General features: G+C 36.0%; 1 protein-coding gene across 9 annotated transcripts in view; it reads right to left on the bottom strand.

The window, feature by feature from the left end:
* Positions 1-1,044: 1,044 nt before the first annotated feature.
* The window catches only part of LOC110027914 (DNA mismatch repair protein MSH4), a 182,101-nt gene continuing 161,197 nt past the window's right edge, over positions 1,045-21,948 (bottom strand). For 6 of the 9 annotated variants that reach the window (XM_020729553.1, XM_020729556.1, XM_020729555.1 and 3 more), the window contains 5 exons: positions 13,728-13,780; positions 13,552-13,650; positions 12,863-12,977; positions 12,660-12,782; positions 1,045-1,330 (listed from right to left, as the gene is read on the bottom strand). In XM_020729553.1, the coding sequence (XP_020585212.1) occupies positions 1,160-1,330; positions 12,660-12,782; positions 12,863-12,977; positions 13,552-13,650; positions 13,728-13,780 (561 nt within the window). In that variant the 3' untranslated portion in view covers positions 1,045-1,159. Of the gene's footprint in view, positions 1,331-12,659; positions 12,783-12,862; positions 12,978-13,047; positions 13,228-13,551; positions 13,651-13,727; positions 13,781-21,948 lie in introns of those variants that run through there. The other 3 variants (XR_002294390.1, XR_002294391.1, XR_002294392.1) reach the window with 3 other exon arrangements.

Below are 21,948 nucleotides of genomic sequence, written 5' to 3'. Positions count from 1 at the left end.
TGCTGATACTATTGGATATTTTCTTTTCCACAATGTGTCCTCATGTTCTGAGCTAGCTTCACTATCAAGTAGTCATTTCCACTTAATGAGATACCTCACATTAGTGTCACGTACCGTCATCTCAAGAAAGAAGCCACATCGCTTTAGTCATGGAAAAAAAGATTCTAGAAAAAAAAACTAGAAAGAAGAATAATAATCTAAGAAATTCTAGATGGTTATACATTATTCCTTATATATACATTATTCTAGAGCTTTCTAGAATATTTTAAAGGTCACTTGAAGCTTGTCTTTTTCAGTATATTTCTGAAATGAAGTGGAACATTCTAGAATTCCTTAGATTATTCTCATTCTTTCTATTTTTTTCTAGAATTTTCTTTTCCATAATTAAAAGAATGTGGCTCATCCTTTCTTGAGATGACGGTGCATGACACATGGTTGTGATTCTATAAATGAGAAGATGGCACATCTCTTAGTTGGCCCACTTGGATTAGGGGAAAGAGGACCAAATCGCTAAGAGTGAGATTGGAGACCATAAAAGCGTGCCATTTAATTCTCATTGCAGAAGAAAAGACTTGCATCTTATCTTACGGAATCAGGAAAAGTAAGTTGCAGTGAAGCCATGCATTTACTAAAAGGTTTGATATAGTATAAAGAGGGTGATTGCCATTCAGGTGATGGGGATGATAATAGGAAGCAAAAGAAAATAGTGAGCGTTTCAAATTCCTATTCATCTAAATCCTAGCAGAGGAGAATATGGTTGGCGGGGACATAAATTCCGAGGCAAAGGTTGATAGGTGAAACTGTGAAAGATAATGTTAAAGATGGATGATGTGAAAGAATTTGGCATGTAACTCCCCAGTCTAAAGCTTTGAACCAGAAAGTCATAGAACTCGGCATAGCTGTGCTTAACAACAGCCATGATGCTATGTCACAATTTTATGTCATGTCTATTTTCCGAGTATAAAATCGTCTACAAGTTGAGCTTTCATTTCATTGTATAATCTGATACCATTAGCGAGGACATTGTCTGAACTTCGCTATGAAAAAAAGAAAAGAAATGGCATTGCTTGTTTGTTTAAAATTTCATGAATATAGATAAAAAAGCTATACAAGTCAAATTTTAGTCATCTTACTATAGACAAACTTCAGAAAAAGGAAATCAAAATGTAAACCTACCCTCATTATAACTCTCTTTAAGATTTTCCAAAGCCCTTCTTATATCATCCTCGCCTTGGTTGGAATATTTCAAGCAAACCAGCCTTTGGGCAACCCTGTACGCCATTTGCAAAGGGTGATACTCCTCACAGTTGTTCGTCATCTTCTTTGAATCCTATCAACAAGATTAAAATGCAATGTTAATCAATCAGCCTTTTAGCAAAAGGAATGGTCACAAAATCTTTCTAAGGTTTTCAATATCAGACGGGAGTCCATTTTCAGTAAATTGTATTTAATAAAAGTTGGCAGTAATTGATACTTAACAAAACGTTGATTTTGTCTTTGCCGCTCCACCAAAATGGACAATGTGCTCTGCAAGTGTGCTGCTCGTAATAATCAATCCAATATAGAGCTTTTCAACGCACATGCTCATCATGAATAAAAATTGTGATATCATTGGCCAAAATAACTGGTGCAAGAAGGCCTAAAATCAAAATGAATGGATGATGCCTTCGGAGCGTCAATGGATTTAAGGCGAACTAGTCCCTTGGTTGAAAGAAATGGAAACTCTAGCTTAGTTTACTGGATATGATGGGCATTTCCAACAAGCTAGAGAAATCAACTCTATTATGAAAGCCAGAAGGGTCCTACTTTAGTTAAATCCCAAGAGTGAGAGCTCCAAACTGATGTCCCGCTTTACAAGAAGTCAAAATGAGTAATGAAAACCTCATATGGTAGGGTTGAATAGAAAGAACCTTTTATCATGCTTGAAACTGTTATTGCCACAAATGTTTGATAGACAATAAACTGTAATTATTGAAATTTTTTTTTAAATAATAATAATAACAATAAATCGAATCGGTCGGATCGAATGGCCGTCTCGATGATTTCACTTAGGCAGGCTAGTGTCTCACTTGTTTTGGAATTGCAAAACAGATTGAGAGAGCGAGTGGGAGACAGAGGAAGGAGAGGAAGAAACGACAATGGAGAAAGAAGAGAAAGGAAGAGTAGCGTGCGTGCCATAGCCGACCGATGGAGATGAATAAGGAAGGAAAAGAGGAGGCTTTGCTTACGGGACATGTGGAAGAGGAGTTGTGCCCTAGTGGAACAAAGTGGATGAAGGAAAAAAGATGAAAGAGGAAGACTTGTGTGCGTCTCAAGCAAGCATCCGTTCTCTTGGAAGGAAAATTTGACAATACTAGGTGTGGAAAGCTTCGGCTTCGAGTATGGATGTTGTGAGAGAAAGGATAATGCCACTTGCATGAAGAAAAAGAGGAAGGAGGGAGGAGAAATACGGTAATGGAGTCGAACCAAGCGCTCGACAAAAGAAAGGAAGGCGGCTTCATGCGTCGTTATTGTGCAAAGAAGTAGAGGATGATGAGCTCGAGTCCTATCAAAGGAGAAGAAGCTTCCAACGTGCGAGAAGAAGGAGATCAAAACAAGCAAAGGATAAAGGTGTATTAGGTTTTTCTCAGGTTATTTAATAAATTTAAAATATATATGTTTGTATGCTTATTTATTTAATGTTAATAGAATGTCTAACTAAATTAGGACTCCAAATATAGAAATTTGAGCTTGGAAGAAGTAGGTGAAGTGTGCGAGTCAAGGGATGAGGGAGACCGACTCGAGCAAATTTTGAGGATATCTTTGGGTATAATGGTAATCCTGATACGACTTCTTAAAAAGATTAAAAATGGTAATTACTTAAATTGAAAGAGAAATGGATAATTCTAAAAAAAATAAATGTTTACAGTTTGATTTAGCAGTAGACTGAATATTCTTGGGACATTCAAGCTTAGCATTAGCAAAGTCATTTAATGCATAATAAGATTGTAACTACCCACTAAATCGGTAAAATTATTATTGAATTTAACTATTTCTTCCAGAAAAAAATTGTATATTGATATATCTAACATAAAAGATTTAGTTTATACGAGAATGATTATTACATAGGTATTATGCTGTGTTGTGATTGTGGTTTTCATTTTATATTGATTTCTTCAAGTTGACGATATATTGTTATGTTGGATGACAGGTTGCCTGCAGACAATGTTGTTATTATTGGATGATTTAAATTTTCATTTAGAATATTTTGTGATTTCTTAATGGCTCTTTTATAAATTGAAAGTTATGAAGATCTGTGGAAAATAAATTAATGATAATATCGTCCGACCGTAACTCCTGACTTAGTTAATTCGAAGCTACCAGGCCGGGTCGTGACAAAAGAGATATCAGAAAAAAAGATTAGATCATATTCAAATAGAGTCATTAGGTTAATTAAATTAAATCATAAATAATATTAATGAAGGGATAAGTTGTGTCTAATTATAATCTTTCTTATGTTATTTCCAAAATATGAAAAATTAAGGGGAAGAAGTTAGAGATGATGTGGTAAAAATTGATGCATCTCCACATATTACTGTGAATGCAGATCCTTTTCCTGAGAAGATAACTGCAATAACTCACATGATTAAGAGCTCTCAAACTTGGGCCAATCATAGTGAGGGAGGCCAGATGAACAAATATTTGAAACTATTTTAGAATATGAGGTTGCCTCTCTTTTTGGAGGATAAATTCTAGTGAATGCTGCAAACTAACTGCTAAAAGTGAAAAATATTTTAGATGGGTTGCCTTGTCCCTTAGAGTGGATGGTTACACCGACTGTTTTTGCGTTAAAGCGAGAAACAAAGAGATGACGACGAGGAAAGTTGCAGGAAAGATTTGGGAGTAAAGCCAAACACATGAAATAGTGAGATGAGTTTGTGAACGCTAAAGACTGGTTCGTACCACTTTCATCTAGAAGAAAAATCAAGGAAAAATTCATTAAATTAATGCAAGTAGATTAATCTATTATGTAGTATGAAACAAAATTCACTAAGCTTTCAAGGAATGTGCTGTCAAACCCCAACAAACCCCTCTTTAAGGGTCTGCTGAGATGCGACAGAGGCAGACAATTCAGCCAGACTAATTTCTCACCAATACTCATACTGACTTGCAAAATTAAAACCCAGTGAGTGACGAATTAGTCTAACTAAATTGCTATAAACATACGTGATACATTGCATTTCATAATTCATTTATATTTATACTCGGAAGCGTGGAAAAACATATCCTCAAAACATACAAATTATATAAAGCTAGCAAATAAAAAATAATAACCGTACGAATCCAAAATATCTATACAAGCTCTCAAAAATATATAGTGCAAAAGTTGTAAAAATCATAACAGACCACTCACCCAGATGTTTGTTGCCATTAATTGAAAGGTAACAACGTAGAGTGAGCAACAACGAGCTCAATGAAATAGTCAATGCTAAAATAAAAATTTATACGTGAAAATAAAATAACATACATGCTAAAGTCACTTTATGTCTACACATAAATCTTAATATGTTAGATTTGTAGAGAACATGAAAAGAAAAACCTGTAGTGTATAAATCAAGACCGTTGTATAAGCTTGTATATCATAAACATGAAATCAAAAGTATAATAAAAATATGTTCATAGGCATGTTCATAAGCTATTGTATCGTATGTAATCATAACAATGTCATTTTATAGATGTCATTTCATAATAATGTCACTCGTAAATGTATAGGCTTCAACTATTTCCATGTTTGTTTATCATTGACCATCACTCTGCCCCAAATGCATATAAACTATCGATAATAGTTGGTCTCTCCAACATAACAATTATCAATAGCCCCCTGATACCAACAGTTCCCTACATTCTGTCACCGCTTGATCAAAATAGTTCCAGAATTTTGCAACTGCCTAAATACTAGAAGTTGAGAATACTACATCTCTACAAAACATACTTGCAAACTCTCATGTAATACTCTACTCATAACATTACTCGTGACATTTCTTAGCATAATACATGTCGGAAATATTTATAGGCATTTCACACATCGCATGTGTGAATCATAACAAATGAATAGATGCAGACAGTTAGTTCATAAACATAATCACATGTATTATAGCATAATAGCATCATATATATTGTAAAATAAATCAACCGACATTCATACATATGAATATATGTTAAATAATTGAAAGTGATGATTGTAACTAAAAATGTGCATAACCCTACACCTGTTTGATTTATTATTATTATCATTATCATTATTATTATTATTATTATTATTTTTTTATATAGTCATTACTCTTTTATTTCTGTTATTACAATCTCTCCTTAAAACAATTTTATCCATGTGAAAATAATTATGAAAGTAAACATACCTCGAATGAAAAACTGTGGATATATATCTTACATCTCAAAGACTTTCTCCCGAGTAGCATCCTTCTCCGACTCATAGTTCCATAAAAACATCATGGAAGAGATATCTCTGTTCAGTAGCTTATTCACATCATAATCCAAAATAATTTTAGGCTCAATATAAGTCAAATCTGGCTGAATATTAATTAAGTCTACTATCATCCCATAAGTTTCATCTACAATATATTTTCTAGGTGAAGAAATATGGAAAAAATTATGCACTCCCACCATATGAGTAGGTAAAGTTAATCTGTAAGCGATATTTTCAATCCTATCTACAATCTTATGGGGCCCGACATATCTATGGCTCAATTTTCTTGTCTTCCCAAAATGTTGCACACCATTCAATAGATTGATCTTGATAAAAACAAACTCTCCAACCTCAAACTCAACAGATCTGTGCTTAACATCATAATATTTTTTGTCTATCCTGCACTACGTTTAGTCTGTCTCTGATCAATCTAATCTTCTCATTAGCATAATCAACCAAGTTAGCTCCAATGACCTTTCTTTCACCTATTTTCGTCTAACATTATCATGTCATGTTTCCTTCCAAACAAGGCTTCATATGAAGTCATTTCAATGCTAGCCTAGTAACTGTTATTATAAGCAAAGTCTACTAAAGATATATGTGATCCTCCATCAAAATCAACGACAAATAACCTTATTTGATCCTCAACAGTCTGAATATTCCTTTTTGACCTGTCATCTGTCAGAGTGTGAAATGTTGTACTGAAAGTCAACCGACTGCCTAAAGTTTTTTGAACCTTCTTCCACAATTTGGAAGTAAATCTGTCATCTCTATCGGAGACAATAGACTTGGACACTCCATGCAATCTCACAATTTGATCCACATATAATTTGACTAATCTCTCCACTAGATTTGTCTGTTCGATGGGTAGACCTAGCCAATCTATCAATGATTACTCCTATAGCATCACTGCCCTGACGTAATCTAGGCAATCCAATCACAAAATCTATCGCAATCTCCTCCCATTTCCACTATAGATTCAGTAAATGATGCAACTGACCTCTACGACACTGATGTTCTACCTTTACTAGCTAACATGAAGAACACTTAGCCATAAATTCTATCACACTTCTCTTCAATTATGGCGACAAAAATGCTTCTTTGGGATCTTGATACATTTTTTTTATTTCCTGGGTGAATATTATAGCTAAGAAAAATGGGTTCCCTCAATAATTTTTTTCCCCAAATTATCAACATTTAGAAGATAAACCATGTCTTTATATCTCAATAAACCATCATGATCTAACAAATATGTCTCTAAACCGACTGTCTTAACTTGTTTCAGGATTTTGTGAACATTGCCATCTCTGGCTAATGAATCCTCCATTCTGCTTTTCAAAGTGGACTACGCTGTTAATTGATTTAATTGAACCTTCCTGTTATGACATAATCAATTATTGATAGTTTCAACTTCTTCAGATTTTTAGAAAACTTCTATTGCTAAGTAAATAAATAATTCAAATTGCCCAAAACTTTCCTACATAGTGCATCTACATCCATATTTGCCTTTCTAAGATGGTACTAAATGTCTAAATCAGTCTTTAATAAATTTCAGTCATCTCCTCTGCCTCAAGTTCAACTCTCCCGAGTAAATATATACTTCAAGCTCTAGTGATCAGTACATACTTCACATCTAACTCCATACGGAGAATGCCTCTATTTTTCAGTGCAAAAACAATTGTTGCAAGCTCCAAATCATGTGTGGGATAGTTCTTTTCTTGAATTTTCAATTGTCGTGATGTGTACGCAATAACTCTTCTATTCTACATAAGTACACAGTCCAAACCCCTTAAAGACGCATCGATGAAAATTTGAAACCCATCAAAACCTAAAGGAATGGCCGAAACTGAATCAGACATTAAACAAGCCTTCATCTTCTGAAAAGCATCCTCTCAACGATCTGAATCATTAAAATTTCATTGTCTTCCGAGTCAACCTTGATAACGACATATCAATCTGTAAGGACCCCTCTACAAATCTTCTATAATAACTAGTCAGACCTAGAGAACTCTTGACCTCAGTTGTAGTAGTAGGCCTTGGCGAATCGTCAATCACCTTTACCTTATTCTGATCCAGAGATATGCCACCTTCACTGATAATGTGCACAAGAAAAGCCACGCTTTTAAGCCAAAATTCACATTTAGAAAAATTTGACATAAAGTGTATTCTTCTTCAAAACCTGTAGCACAACAAGCAAATGATCTGTATGACTGAGTTCATCACCTGAGTACAGAAAAAAAATCATCTATAAAAATAATCACAAAAGTATCCAAAAAAATCTTGAAGATCCTGCTCATCAGATCCATAAAAACTGTTGGAGCATTAATCTGTTCAAAGGACAGCATCACGACTTCATAATGCTCATATCTGATCCTGAAAACTGTCTTGTTATGTCTTCTTCTTTAATCCTCAGTTCCTGATAGTCTGACTTCATATCAATCTTTAAGAAAACAAAGGTCCCTTCCAAATGATCAAACAAATCGTCAATCCTCGACAATAGATAATTGTTTTTAACTGTGCGCTTATTCAACTATCTGTAATTAATGCACATCCTGAAGCTTTCATCCTTCTTCAAAAATAATATTGAAGCTCCCCAAGGTGAGGTGTTAGATCTGATGAACCCCTTATCTAGCAATTCCTACAATTGACTCTTCAACTCCTGCAGCTCTTTAATTATCATTGTGTAAAGTGCCTTTAATAAAGGCTTAGAACTGACAAGAGCTCAATGGTTCAATCAATCTCCCGCGTTGGTGGCTGCACTGGTATATCATCAAGGAAGACTTCTGGATATTCTCTTACCATCAGAATATTGCCCAAAGACTGTACTTCCTTGGAGGTGTGCGTTACCTGAGCAAGAACATGATTTTCACGATTCATAAATTAGAATGATTTTGTACAGGTAATTATTATAAATATCAATACTCTATTACTTGAAAATCTAATTTCTGCACCATAGGACATTTATTTTGACAGTTTTTTTCAATCATTAATGACAGTTTTTAGACATCCAATTCATACCTAAAATCACCCCAAACTCCACGAAAGGTAACACAATAAGTTGTGCATCAAAACATTTTTCACCAATCATTAACTTCACCTCAAATGAATGATTAACTTCTAAAAAAGTATCATTTAACATTCTAACTGATAATATCACAAACATAGAAAGGATATCCAATCGCATCCCTTTAACAAGTTCATGAAGTATTAAAGTGTGATGCGCCTGAGTCAAAAAATATTCTTATCGGCCTACTCTGAAGATATATGATACATATCATTAAAATCATAACGATGACTATTTAATCAACTTATTAATATATTTAAATTCTTAATTTATTTTATACATGACATGCATGAATTCTAAGATTAAAGGTGCACTAGGTTAAAATTATTGAAAGCAAAACATATATGTGACAACATCAGGAGAGTCCTTAGCTTCTTGCCGCGGAAGTGTATATACTCTATGCTAGACATTCTGCTGAGTTTGTTCTGCATTTAGCACTGATCCTGAAGATTCAGTTGCCCTTGGTTTGCCAAAACTCTTCTGAGATGGAGCAGCACTGCCCCTAAAATCTGTTGAAGCCCTTCGTCCTAATCTAGGGCAGTTCCTCACCATATGTCTTGGCTATTGGCACAAAAGAGCAAGTGTAAGCCTTTGTGAGACCATCGACACTTGTCACATATCTTGACCTCAGTTCTTACTGCCAACATTGATGGATCTGGCCTTTTGAGCACTGTTATTCAATGACTAGAAGGACTGTCTGCCTTGAAAGCCCTGAGAAAACCTGGATCTCTCTCAATTTCTCCTCTTCTAAAAGTTCCTCCTTATCTGAGAAGCTTCTAAATCCAGATCAATCCTCCTGCCCTCTCCACCATAACAGAATAATCATTGATTCCAAAAGGAATCATCCATGAGGAATCAATGGCTGCCTAATCACATCATTTAACCCAGATAAAAATTGGCGACACTTTTCCTCTCCATTTGAAATTAACCGAGGCACATATCTTGAGAGCATAGTGAATTCTGTCTAGTACTCGATTATTGAACGATCCCTATACTAGCCGAATAAACTTATTATGTATTTGTCTCCCGACTGTCAGTGGTACAAATAAATCTCTAAAAAATGCTTCCAAACTTGTCCCACTGAATTCTATGGCCGACTCTACCCCTATATTTCTTCTATAATTGTCCTCATCATCATCTCTCCACTTCTCCCTCTAAGGCAAACGTGGCTACTCTCCGGAGGACAAGACAATCCATTTAAGATATTATTCACCCTCAGTAGTCATTTTTCAGCATTCACCAAACATCCCCCTCTAGCAAAGAGAGGTGATCTCATATCCTAAAATAATATCAAATATTTATCCATGTGACCTCCCAGATTGAAACTGCCCTGAGTCTGAGATTTGCTAATCAATTGAGTCACCGCAACCATCATCTCTAAAAAAACATCTATATCCACATTAATCTGCAGAGGTGGATTAACTTCTACCACATCATCTCTAACTTTGTCCCTTTGAGTTTTCATATTTCTGAAAATAACATAAAAAATATTATAGTTAGACATACTTTAGCCCTATATTAAAACAACTTATAAATTAATTTAATCATCTTAATGACTCTTTTTTATCACGATCCAACCTAGTTGCTCTGATGCCACTTTTGACCTGATAGCATAAAATTTGGTGAAAATATTTAAATAACTATTTGTGGATTTATAAAATCTTCTAATATTTAAAAAAACACTAAAATCCACAAAGTGTTATAAAATCAAAACATCCAGAAACATCAACATAATCTGAAGATAATATCTCAAGCCAGTACTGAACATTATATCGCTACCTGAAAAAATAGTACAAAAAAACTACTATGAATACCTACCTAGCAACGGTGGTCCTCCTGTAAACCAAGCCTCTCCTACTAGACATATCAACCTAATTTTTTTCTTCTTCCTGGTAGAGACAATTAAATTCAACAATAAGTTTGAGTTAGCGAGTAATTCTAATCTTAATATGCATTAAATTATTATGTCATGCTATGCATGAATGGAAAAAAAAATGTATTTCATTACTTTATAAAATGTAAACTTTCACTTTATTTTGATTATTTCCCGTTTCACTTTAAGTATTTATTATTTTTATCATTGTAAGACTCATAACAAGATTATCATCATATTAGAAGGTATCATCAAATATATACCCGAAGATACCCCCGAAAATTGTACCCATAGGTACCCTCAAAATATGCACTCAAAGGTACACATTATTTACTTTAACGTGGATGGGTATATCATATCCCCTACCAGTACCACATGGGGGCAATCATGTATGAATTTTACATTTGATTTTCTTTTAAGTGTATTCTTATTAAGACATTGAACATTCATTTTTCCTTTTTCTCATTTTATTTCCTTCAATTTTCATGCTCACCAAAATGCATATAATTCTAAAATAACTGTTTAAAACATTAAAAAAATTCTTTGTTAAATAATCATTAATTTAAAACATATAAAAAAATAATTACTCACATTGACCTAATAAACCTCTGAAAAAATTTTCACTTCCTTTGACTAACACCTAAATCAAATAAAGGTGCATATAACTATAAGAACCACATCCTAAAAAGTCTAAAATGTAGTTAACTTATTTAAATATGTAATAATGAGTAAAAACACAAACCTCTTTTAACTTTAAGATTCTTTTCCTTCATCAAATCCAGAAAATTTATCAGGTTTCTACTCACTTTCAAATTACATAAAAATTTAATAATATTAGTTTAAAGAATTATATTATTTGTTCTAATAAGAATATAACAATAATATTTACTTGATAAGTTTCTCAGATCGATCTCCTTACTCGCTCACACGCTCCTCTAACTTCTCCTTCAAATCTAAATTCACTATTTGTTTGGAGTACTGATTTAAATAAAACTTCCCATTAATATTATTATTAAACATACATTCAAATATATATATATATATTATTAATTACTTTATTAAAAAACTTAACTTGCGCCAAAGGTTTCCTCCACCTTCGATCTCTGCACGCGAGCACGCCACGAAGGTTTCCTTCTTTCGACTTCTCCTTTTTCTTTTTCCTTGCTCTCCTTTGCATGGTACCTACGCACAAAGTCGTGGCTTCCTCCTTCTCAACATTGATAAGCTAGGGCTCAACACAGGATAGCACGTGTGGTCTTTCTCCATCGTCCACTTCTTCTCTTCCTTCTACAATTGCTTCTCATCTCTTAGTTATGATAATTCGAAAGGTGATACTACACTTATGTCGTAACCGAAAAAGTTTCAATTTATTATTATTACTTTTTTATTTCAGTTATTATAATGATAGGAATTTTTGACAAATAATTTTATCTTTCAAATTCATTCTAACTAGTAATTTCTAACTATTTTCTAAATAGTTTTATGTATATATACCAATTTAGGGAACAAGCCAAATAAGTTTACAAGCCACTTCCCTTCTATAAATAAGCTTTCATGGAAATTTATTCCAATCAATTAAAATCACTCCTTAATCGGTAAATTCAACATTTTGGTTAAAACCAGCTATATGTATACATTGTGCTGCCATTTCAGGTGAGCAAATATGCAGTATTTCATAAATAGGGCCTATTATAGTAGACTGTGGGTAACATTTTCTTTGTGAAGGTAATGTTTGAAACACATGCTGCAGAAATATAGTCTTGGATTTAGGCTGTGGGTTGCATATGGTGTTGTATCAAAGAAGATGTTTGGCTCAATTGTTAAGCAGAGGAATAAAATTCAGCTTGGCTATTATAAAGAAAATAGGAAGTTCGACTTAACTATCAACTAGAGAAGAAGTTCGCCTCAACTATTAAATTAAGGAGACAAACTTGAGAGGTAGCTTGGCGAGCAAATTCATGAAAAGAAATGTAAGAATCCAAATGCAAACAACAAGGTCACACAAAATTATCAACTTTTCCCTGAGTTCACCCATTTGATTGAACCTGGTAATTCAAGCATCATGCGTGTGCTATTTTTTAGTAAGTATTTTACGTGTGTAAGAGAAAGAATCATACGGTTCCAATCTCTGGGTTTCAAACATCAATCATAGACTTCCGATCAAACTAAGAGAATTTGATATGGATTGCTTATGTCTTAAGTTACTGTAGAAATTCAGGAATATAAAATCAGACAGAATATGTGGTGATGCAAATTACCTTTTCTGTGATCCTAGCAGTGATGTCTCTTGCCGTTTTGACCACTGAAGCAGGCAGACCAGCAACTCCAGCCAATAAAAGGCCATAGTGTGGTACGTGAGTCAGCCCATCCCGCAGATGAAACTGATTAACAAAGTACATTAAGTTACTGGAGATTAGCTTGCTATATATTCCCACTTCAAATCAAAATGCCAACAATTCACCTTAAAATCTAAGTGGTTGTTCCTCAAGTCAACTTCAAAATGGAGGACCTTTACATTTGGATATATGTCTGCAATCTCAGATAAAGCTTCCATATGTGTTGCAAAAATAGTATAACTGGCAAAAAAAGTACCAAAAAATCACACTTCCAACTATCAAATAGAAAAAAAAAATAGATAGACCTTACAACAGAGGAAACTTAATGAAGACGGGAACCAATTTGATCTATTAGCACGAAAAGATGGTAAATTTGTGATGTCTGGGAAAGCAATTTGATTCTTAAGCATGAAAAGATGTCCATACAAAAGGAAAAGTCCTTGAAACTCCCAGGCCATTGGTAAGATGGAGACATATCAAGATTAGAATGCTGTTACAGCAACAAAATGCTGTGAGAACTTTGTTATGCAAAGGACAAAATAAACATTCCACAAAATTCAACATTACCTTTGTATACAAAAATCCTAAATTGTAATGTCAATTCCTTTGAAATCAATGATTATGCTCTAATGGCCAGAGGCTATTATAGGAGCCTCCAGCCACCCCTAATGTGCCTAAGAATTCGAGTACCACCTCCGTAAGGTCAACTGTGCCAGAGGAATATATATAAGGCAGACAATAGTTTAATCCATTCTAATAGAAAAAAAAAAGTATAGAAAAAGATTAAGGATAAAAAGAAGTAGTGAGTCACTACGCCTTCAGAGAGAGAAGATATTCACAGCAGCTCCATGCTATTGCAAACCCATCAAAGGTAGAAGTAGACCTTCCAAGTTCATCAATGACAATAAGACTCCTAAATAGAAAACATAAGAGAATCAGGCAATGCAATAGCATATCATGCATGAGACTAATCTACAGTGATGTATAAACCTTGCTGTGACATTTTGCATGAGGAAAGATGTCTCTTTCATTTCGTTCATAAACTGCATGCAAGAGTAAGACAATCAATATGTGGAACCACATGCCTCCAAAATACATACACGTAGAAAGAATCCCAGTGCATATATATAATATATGTACATATATGTGTTCCGTATATGCAATTGAAGAAAAAAAAAATTTTCCACATGCGAAGTATGAAGGCAAAAGATATGTGTGTTTATTTTTATATTTTTCTAAGTAGCATGAAAAAAAGAAGATATTTGAAGACAATTGCGTAAGTTCTATTTGCTAAAACACTTGAATCTAAGGATTTGATCGATATTTTCAAGCCTAAGCATGCAAGTGGACGAACAGAACAAGTGAATTTGGGTGCAAAAAATGCCTAGAAGAGCCAGCATTTAGTAAATAGGTAACATTGATGTATCCATGCTTTATTTGCTGAATTCATCCTTATGTAGAAGCTTGAAAATAAAATTAGGATGATGAAAAAAATTTAATATGCACTTGGAGGTATGACATCATGGCTACATGCGCCCATATTTGCTAATGAACTGTACGTGAAAGCAGGATTTTGGAAAACAATTAAGGATGACAAAAGTGGTAATTATCAGATACCTAAAAAACAGATCAAGCAGAAGTTCTAGCATTGAATATGAGAACATGTGAAGGCTACACACCCTATATATATATATATGATGGCGTCGTCTTCCTCGCTCGGCTCTGCTAGGATTTCGCCCGATGGCGAACCTTAGCAACAGTTACGACTTCGTTGTTTCCTCTCGGCGTCTTCGCGCTCAATTCCGTTCATCTCCCCCGCTTCTTCTCCAGCTCTGAGACGAGGATCGTCTCCCATCTTCCTGTCTCGCGAGCTTTCCTTGCTCAAGATTTCCAGGCGCTGCGGCCCGTCTCGCAGGTACTGCTCGCGTGTTCTGCGGCTCAGTCCCGTGGGCACTGCTCATGATTTCTGTGTTCTCTGCGCTCGTCCCGCCTCACAGCGTCCTCCACCTTTTTAGCTCCAGCTATCTCGACGCGATTTTTTCCCTTGTCTGTTTTCATCTCTGAACGTCGCACCTATCTTTGAGGATTGCTTCGGACAAATCGTATGCAAGTGCCCTTTCCGGTGTCTACGCCTCAAACACACCAAAATCGTCATCTTTCCCTCTTTTGTTAGAGTAGGCGGAGGATATCAAGAAACCTGATAGGAAGAATGGGAAGTCTGCCATCTTTTTTACAGAAGCTGAAGATATTCAACTTGATTCCTCCTGTCGTCTGAATTTGGTTGGAATTGGTTGGACTCCTGTCGTCTGAATTTGGTTGGAAAATTTCTATATGATCATCCCAAAATGGAGCTCATTCGCAAAGAATTTGAACTTATGCACCTTGTTGGAGAATGAAAAATTAGACTATTAGATGGGATACACATTCTTATTCAAATTAGTAATGAAGAATATTACATGCGCTTATTTGCTAGAAAGATAATATGATTGATAACAGAACAATGAAGATTCTGAAATGGTCTGTGGGTTTTGACCCACAGACGGAAGGATTCGCCTCACCGGTTTGAATTTGTCTCATTGGTCTGAAATTTCATTATTTTTCTCAAAAAGTATTGTACTCTATTGCCTCAGTTTATGTGAAGCCACTCAAGATGGACATTCTTACTTTTAATTTGTCCCGTTCTTCTGAAGTCAGAGTACATGTTGAATAGTATAGAGACATCACTTCACCCGCTTCTGAAGAAATCTGGTTGGACACACAACACCATGGATATTGACAGAGATTGAACCTTGAACCTTTTCCGTCGTATTGTTCGAACTGTCATATGTTCGGACACTCCAGTTCTGAATGTCACCATCTACACCCCCAACTCAGACCAAAAAAGCAAACTACTCCGCTGGAGGCTGTGATTCCATCTCCTAATCAGCTCCCAGTTTTTGACACTATTGATCATCAGAAGAATACCCCGGACAACGTCACTATCCCCGCAGACAATATGACAACTATTCAGTCCCCAGTTGTAGCTCCCTCGTCTTTGAAACCTATTGTGGGGGAGAGGGATTTTCTTCAGACCCCGCCTCCCCTAGAACCTATCACTAATATACAGGTGGAAATACTTCTATTGCTTCACTACCGCCTCATCATGTCCAGAAAGATGTTAATATTACTCAGGCTCATGGGTATCAAGACGTGCAACGACCTACACCTGTCCGACCACCTTTGGAATCTACTGATCAGATGAGTCAATCATTAGATGAGGAATGATAAATCTACATATCCAGGAGGAAGAAGAAGAAATGATACTTTGGTTACTACGGGAAAGGGCAATGATACTCACCTTACCAATTTGTTAGCCGACTCACTTCCGAGAATTAGAGGCAGAAGGACTAAAGTGGGACGTCCGTAGCACTTTTGTGCCATTTTGTGGTTTTTTGGTTTTTACCTTCATGTATCTTTTCTTTATTTGGGTTTTGTGTGTTGTATTGTATGTCTTGGGCTTTCTTTTAAGCCCTCTCATATAACATTTCTGTATCTTTTCCGTATTAATATATTTTCCCTCGGGCTTTTTCTAATATATATATGAAGATACTCAAGTGGTCTCCTGATTTCGATCCAAATCATGAGACTCTTACTGTACCGGTATGGTTTAGTTTACATGGTCTCAAGCTGCATTTTTTTCACCATCAGGTTCTCTATTCTATTTGAGTTATCCTTGGGGATTATTTGAAGCTAGATCTACCAACTTTCAACCTAACCAGACCCTCAGTTAAAAAAAAGAACCCACCCCCCCCCCCCCCCCACCCAATTCAAAGGAACAGAGGGAACCTGTTCGATCCTGCGCTCTGCCTCATTCGTAGGTAAAGAAGGAAAGGGAGCCACGACAGAAACAGACCGAACAGCCACACCATTAGGCATTTGCGGTTGTTTCCTCCCATCTCCTTTCCTCAAATCAAGATTTAACTTGAAAGAATGTTTTTGATCATGTCCAAACATTAGACAATGTTTGCAATATGAAAGATGTTGCTCTAAACATACCTTTTACCAGTAACCAATATGCTCCGAACCAATCCAGACCTCATCAAGAGGAAGTAACGTGACATCCCTTTCGATTAAGACTCTAGCCATAGAGGGTCTTGTAAGATTATAAGTAGGAGCATCTAATTTCAACGGTCTCCCAAACATAGCCGCTAAAGAGAAAATAACTTCATGGTTAAAAAGATGGACTTTCAAATAAGGAAACCTAATCCAGACAGAAATAACCGGGGCCTCAACTTGAGGATCAAAATTCGAAGACCATTTTAACACCTGCATTCCAACGTTCTCAAACCAGACCATACGCCTAGCAAACAAACGAGTATAGGCTTCCTCATTTGCTAACTGAATCAAAATGTGTCTTCCATCCAGAGGGCCAATCTTCCAATCACCCATGAGCTTCATCAGCTCAAAGTGTTTTCTAAGAAATTCCAACTTAGGGACACCATAAATAAACTTTCCAACCAGACGTAAACGACAAGAAGTGAGTTCGACGTTCTCAGCGTCAGAGAGGAAGAGAGCAAGCTTCCCCCTTTTCGACCAGGACGGAGAACAAAAGAAGAAACAGAATCGAGCTCGAGATTCTCGTAGAAGACAAAGGGGAAGTTAGGAACATCATCAGCGGTGACGCTAGCGTAAGAGCGAGGCCTCTTACTAGTTTCACCACGACTGCCGACCGTGACGGCAGCTAACGAACGATATATATATATATATATATATATATATATATATATTGTCGTCTTCTCCCACTATCGGCTTTGCTAGGGTTTCAACTCATGGCAAACCCTAACAACTATTACGATGTTTCACATCAGATCCTCGCTGTGTCTTCTCCGTCTTAGTCGGCTCGCGTCGTTACTGCGTTTCGTTCTGCGTCTCGCTGTTTCAATTTTGACGCCGACAACTTTGCACGTTTGCGTCTGCGTTGTTTCTGCCTTGTTTGTTTCGACGCCAACAGCTGCATCACATTCTCCTCTCCCAACTTCTGAGTTTTTCTGGACTTTGTAGTAGGAAGCGCCGACAGCTTCACTTTCTTTCGCACATCGCCGCGATTATATCAAATCTTCTAGCAGGTTCCTGCTCTGATGATGCTTCCTCCTTATGAACCTGACAAAGCCTCCTTTGCGCACATAGTAAGAAATTCTCAGGTGGAGTCGACGGTTGTCTTTCCCTCAAGCCATAAGAATTGTCGTGATGGTAAAAGTGATTGCACTTTTGTTAAGAAGAAAAGTAAGAAAGCTGGGAAATCAACACTATTTTTCTCTAACTTAGAAATTTCAACCTTGACTGAAAAATTCAAGTTCGTTTCTGTTGGAAAATTTCAGTGGGGACACCCAACTATGGAAGTTATCAAAAAGATTGTTGATCTCAAACTAGTAAACAAGTGGAAAGTGGGACATACAGATAAGAGACATGTGTTGATTCAATTAAATGTGGCTGAAGACTACACCCGGATTTTTTCCAAAAAATATATTAATGTTACAGGCAAGTCAATGAAGTTACTCAAGTGGTCTTCTGATTTTGACCAAAATCATGAAACTCTCACTGCACCGGTATGGTTTAGGGTCTGTTTGGGGCAGCTGCAGCTTATCCAGCTTCTGCTGATAAGCAGCTTATCCTGATAATCTGCTGATGACCAGCTGATCCGGATAAGCTGTCTGACTGTTTGGTTAACGCGTCTGGAAAACAGCTGATTGTGAAAAATTGACCCTTTTGCCCCTGGTCTGAATAAGCAGTTCAGCTGTTTGGTTTGTGCGTTTTGTAAACAACTTATTTGTAAATTTTTTGAGTTGAATGAATAATCTGTGTGCAGAATGTTATTTTCTCAAATGTGTAGAAATGAAATTGCAAAAAAAGTTTAATAATATTTATATAACTCAAAAAGGTTATGATTACATCAACAAAACATATTGATATAAAGGAAAGTTCAATACACATTTCTGGATCTCTAATATGGATTATAGAAAGACCCCAAAAAAAAGAAGAAATAACACGTTAAAATTACAAGGAAAAATATGACAATATTAAGTTTAACATGTAAAGCCACATCATGACGAATGTTGCCCGTTTCTGATACCTCAGATCCCCGAGCAAGCGTGTCTGAATGGGGTGCGGTATACACGGAAGAACTCGAACCATATGCGGTGGTCTCCTGTTGTGGTACTCTCGAACTCCTAGTACCTGTGTCTAATTGGGATATCGTAGAAACAGTTGTATTGTCCGTCCACCTGAAAATTTTACAGTCTTCAGGTCCTTGTCCCCAACGCGGGCACCTGTAAAATTGCCTCCCGTAGCTACGTGCCTGGCGTGACGTTAACAGCAACGACGGTAGTCCGCAATGACACATCACTTTCTCGACCTTCCCGTAGTGTCTGGAACTCATTCTTCTGCATTTTAAAAAATAGAATCGATCAGTCCAAAAAATAAGGAAATGTAAAAAGTAAACTTACCAAAGTGTAGATCCAGAGATTGCTGACAACAAATTTACGTGGCCGTCCAAACTGCCCACTCAAAAACAGCAGTTGCACCCGACTTCCAATCTGCTTAGGTACAATGTGAAGATCCAAAATGTGATTTGAAAGATTTGAATGGAGTAAATGTAAAAAATAAGGTTTGGATGCTATGTATAAATTTGGGAAAACTAAAGCCTGCATTCCAAGCATTTTATATGCTGCTAACCACATAGTCACTGCTTAAGATTATCTACAAATGAGCGCATACTCGGTTCATATTAATATTCTTCATAACAGAATCACATAAAAAATTGATAAATAACAAGTAGATATCAATCATTGCAACCATCATGGATCCAAATAAAGCATATGAAAAAACTTCAAATACTTTCTACATTGTTGTTCTAAATTCGACGAGAAGGGAACTGCGTTGCAGATTATTGCTTGTGAAATTTCATTGCAGATATTTACAGAAAATCCGTGTTGTTCAATTGATGAAACCGGGCTGCCCTACAGAAGGGTACATAATAGGATCAAAGCTAGCATTTAAGGACACTTCTTATGTATTTACATATAGAACACCTAAACATTCCTTCATACATTTATACCACTCACATCTCTTACATAAGATAAAAATATCAACAGATAAAACGTACTATCAACAAGTACAATAAATTTTTTTTTTACTATCAAACACGCCATTTAGCAATAGTGGACCAAAATGTACAATAAAATATATACATATAAAACGAGATGTTCAACAAGGTAAAGTGCATGGATTTTAAACATAAATTTAAATAAAAGATTCGGAAGGAGATATAAATTCAACCTTGTTGAACCTTGTTGAACCTTGTTGAACCTTGTTAAATAGCTATGTTGAACCTTTCCCTTGTTGAACCTTGTCTGAAAACATAAATTCAATAAAAGATATAAAATGGCATAAATTTGAACCTTTCCTTCCAAAGTGCATGGATGCAGCTTTATTACCAGCTAAGTAAGATCACAAGCATGGGATAAGCTTTAGAATGTAATTTGCCAAACAAAACCCCATTTTATCTAACCAAGCTTTATAAAGCAACCATATAAATATTACCAAGCCATATAACAACTTCCATGAATCCAAGCTATGTAGGAACTTCCATGTATCCAATCACTTTAAACATATACAGCTATATGAAGAATGCTATTTATATCAAACATTCTGAACTCTGCTAGCCAAAACCGAGCGTAGCAGAGGCCAACGCAAAACCAAATAACCAACCAACAAGCTCACGGGTAGGACTAATAACAAAGGATATAAGCTCCCAAGCTACCTCTCGGGTAGAAGCTGGACCAGACAAAAAACCCAGCTCCTAACCAGAGCAAAACCGAACCTTCCCATAACTATAGAACATGGGCAAGAATAAACACCACAACAGGCTCTCGGGTAGAAGCTAAAACAAGCAAATCGAGTTCCCAAATCAAGCAGGGATAAATCCCTCAAGGTTAACAAATAAAGCTCACATACCCAAGACAAGATATCAATCCAGAACCCAGCCTCCAACTCTTCCAAGGTGAAAACTGACCCCCTATAGAGATCAAATCAAAGCTTTAAAGGCTAATCAAATGTAGTATATGTTAGCAAATCAAAACACAGCAATTCTTAGGTGAACCAAAAACCAGCAGGGGCTAAAAACGAAACTTTGAAAACTAGTAAAAGAGTTTCAAAACCTCAACGAAAGTCAAGACTCAAGCCTCAATAAAAATCAACATCCCTTGCTCCTGAAATGAAAACCCAGCACAAAAAAAAAACCAAAATCGAGCCATTCAAGACTAAAGAACATTCCCCGTGCCTTTAAAACATCATTATATTGAGCCAGAATGGATTTCAAACTATAACAATGTCATGGAAAGTATTGTTAGCCAACCAATATAATCTTAAACAAGCATGAGTCAACTTCCCTCAAACATCGAAGCATGAAAGATGCCCCCACTCCTCGAGGAGGCAAACCAAATTATTAAACGAGACTATTGAACCTTCTGATTAGGAAAAATTCCACAGCATTAAGCCTTTTTAACCCACATGAACTGAGAGCAAAGACCATAGAGCAAAGACCATCCACATGAACTGAGAGCAAAGACCATAGAATATTAGATCTCTCATCTAACCAAGCTTTATAGAGCTTCCATCTAAAGATAACCAAGCTATATAACAAATTCCATGGATCCAAGCTACAACAATCTTTCACAACAAAATTCAACACAAAACGACACGCCAAAGGAGCTTTATTTTCCCATGTATCATCAGCATTACTTTCCAAAACAGCAGCAGAGAAGAGCAAATTCCATAGCATTACTTCCGGATTTAAAAGTATTTGTTTGTATATATGCTTCAACTCTCATGTATATATGTATAGAAATACATATATATATGCCACCAAAACCAATTCTCGAGGAACCACCTCGAAGCCATGCCTTTAACTTCCTTCCAATACATCCATTTATTCAAGAATTAATATAGTTTCAGATGCATTGATTCAAGAAAACAAAGCAGTTAAACAGCATTCCAACATAACCATTCATGCTTCTATTGTGGCATCAATAGAGATAATTCTCAGAGATACTCAAAATTAGCCTTTTGTGTCCACCAGAAACCGGCAGAGAATGGGAACTCGACACAGACACACACACACACACAGACACACACACACACACACAAGAACACACACACACACACACAAACACAA

The sequence above is a fragment of the Phalaenopsis equestris genome, unplaced genomic scaffold (genome assembly GCF_001263595.1).
Source record: "Phalaenopsis equestris unplaced genomic scaffold, ASM126359v1 Scaffold000468, whole genome shotgun sequence".
Lineage (NCBI taxonomy): Eukaryota > Viridiplantae > Streptophyta > Magnoliopsida > Asparagales > Orchidaceae > Phalaenopsis > Phalaenopsis equestris.
Note: the sequence above shows the minus strand (reverse complement) of the source record. Positions and strands in the feature narration are given on the sequence as shown.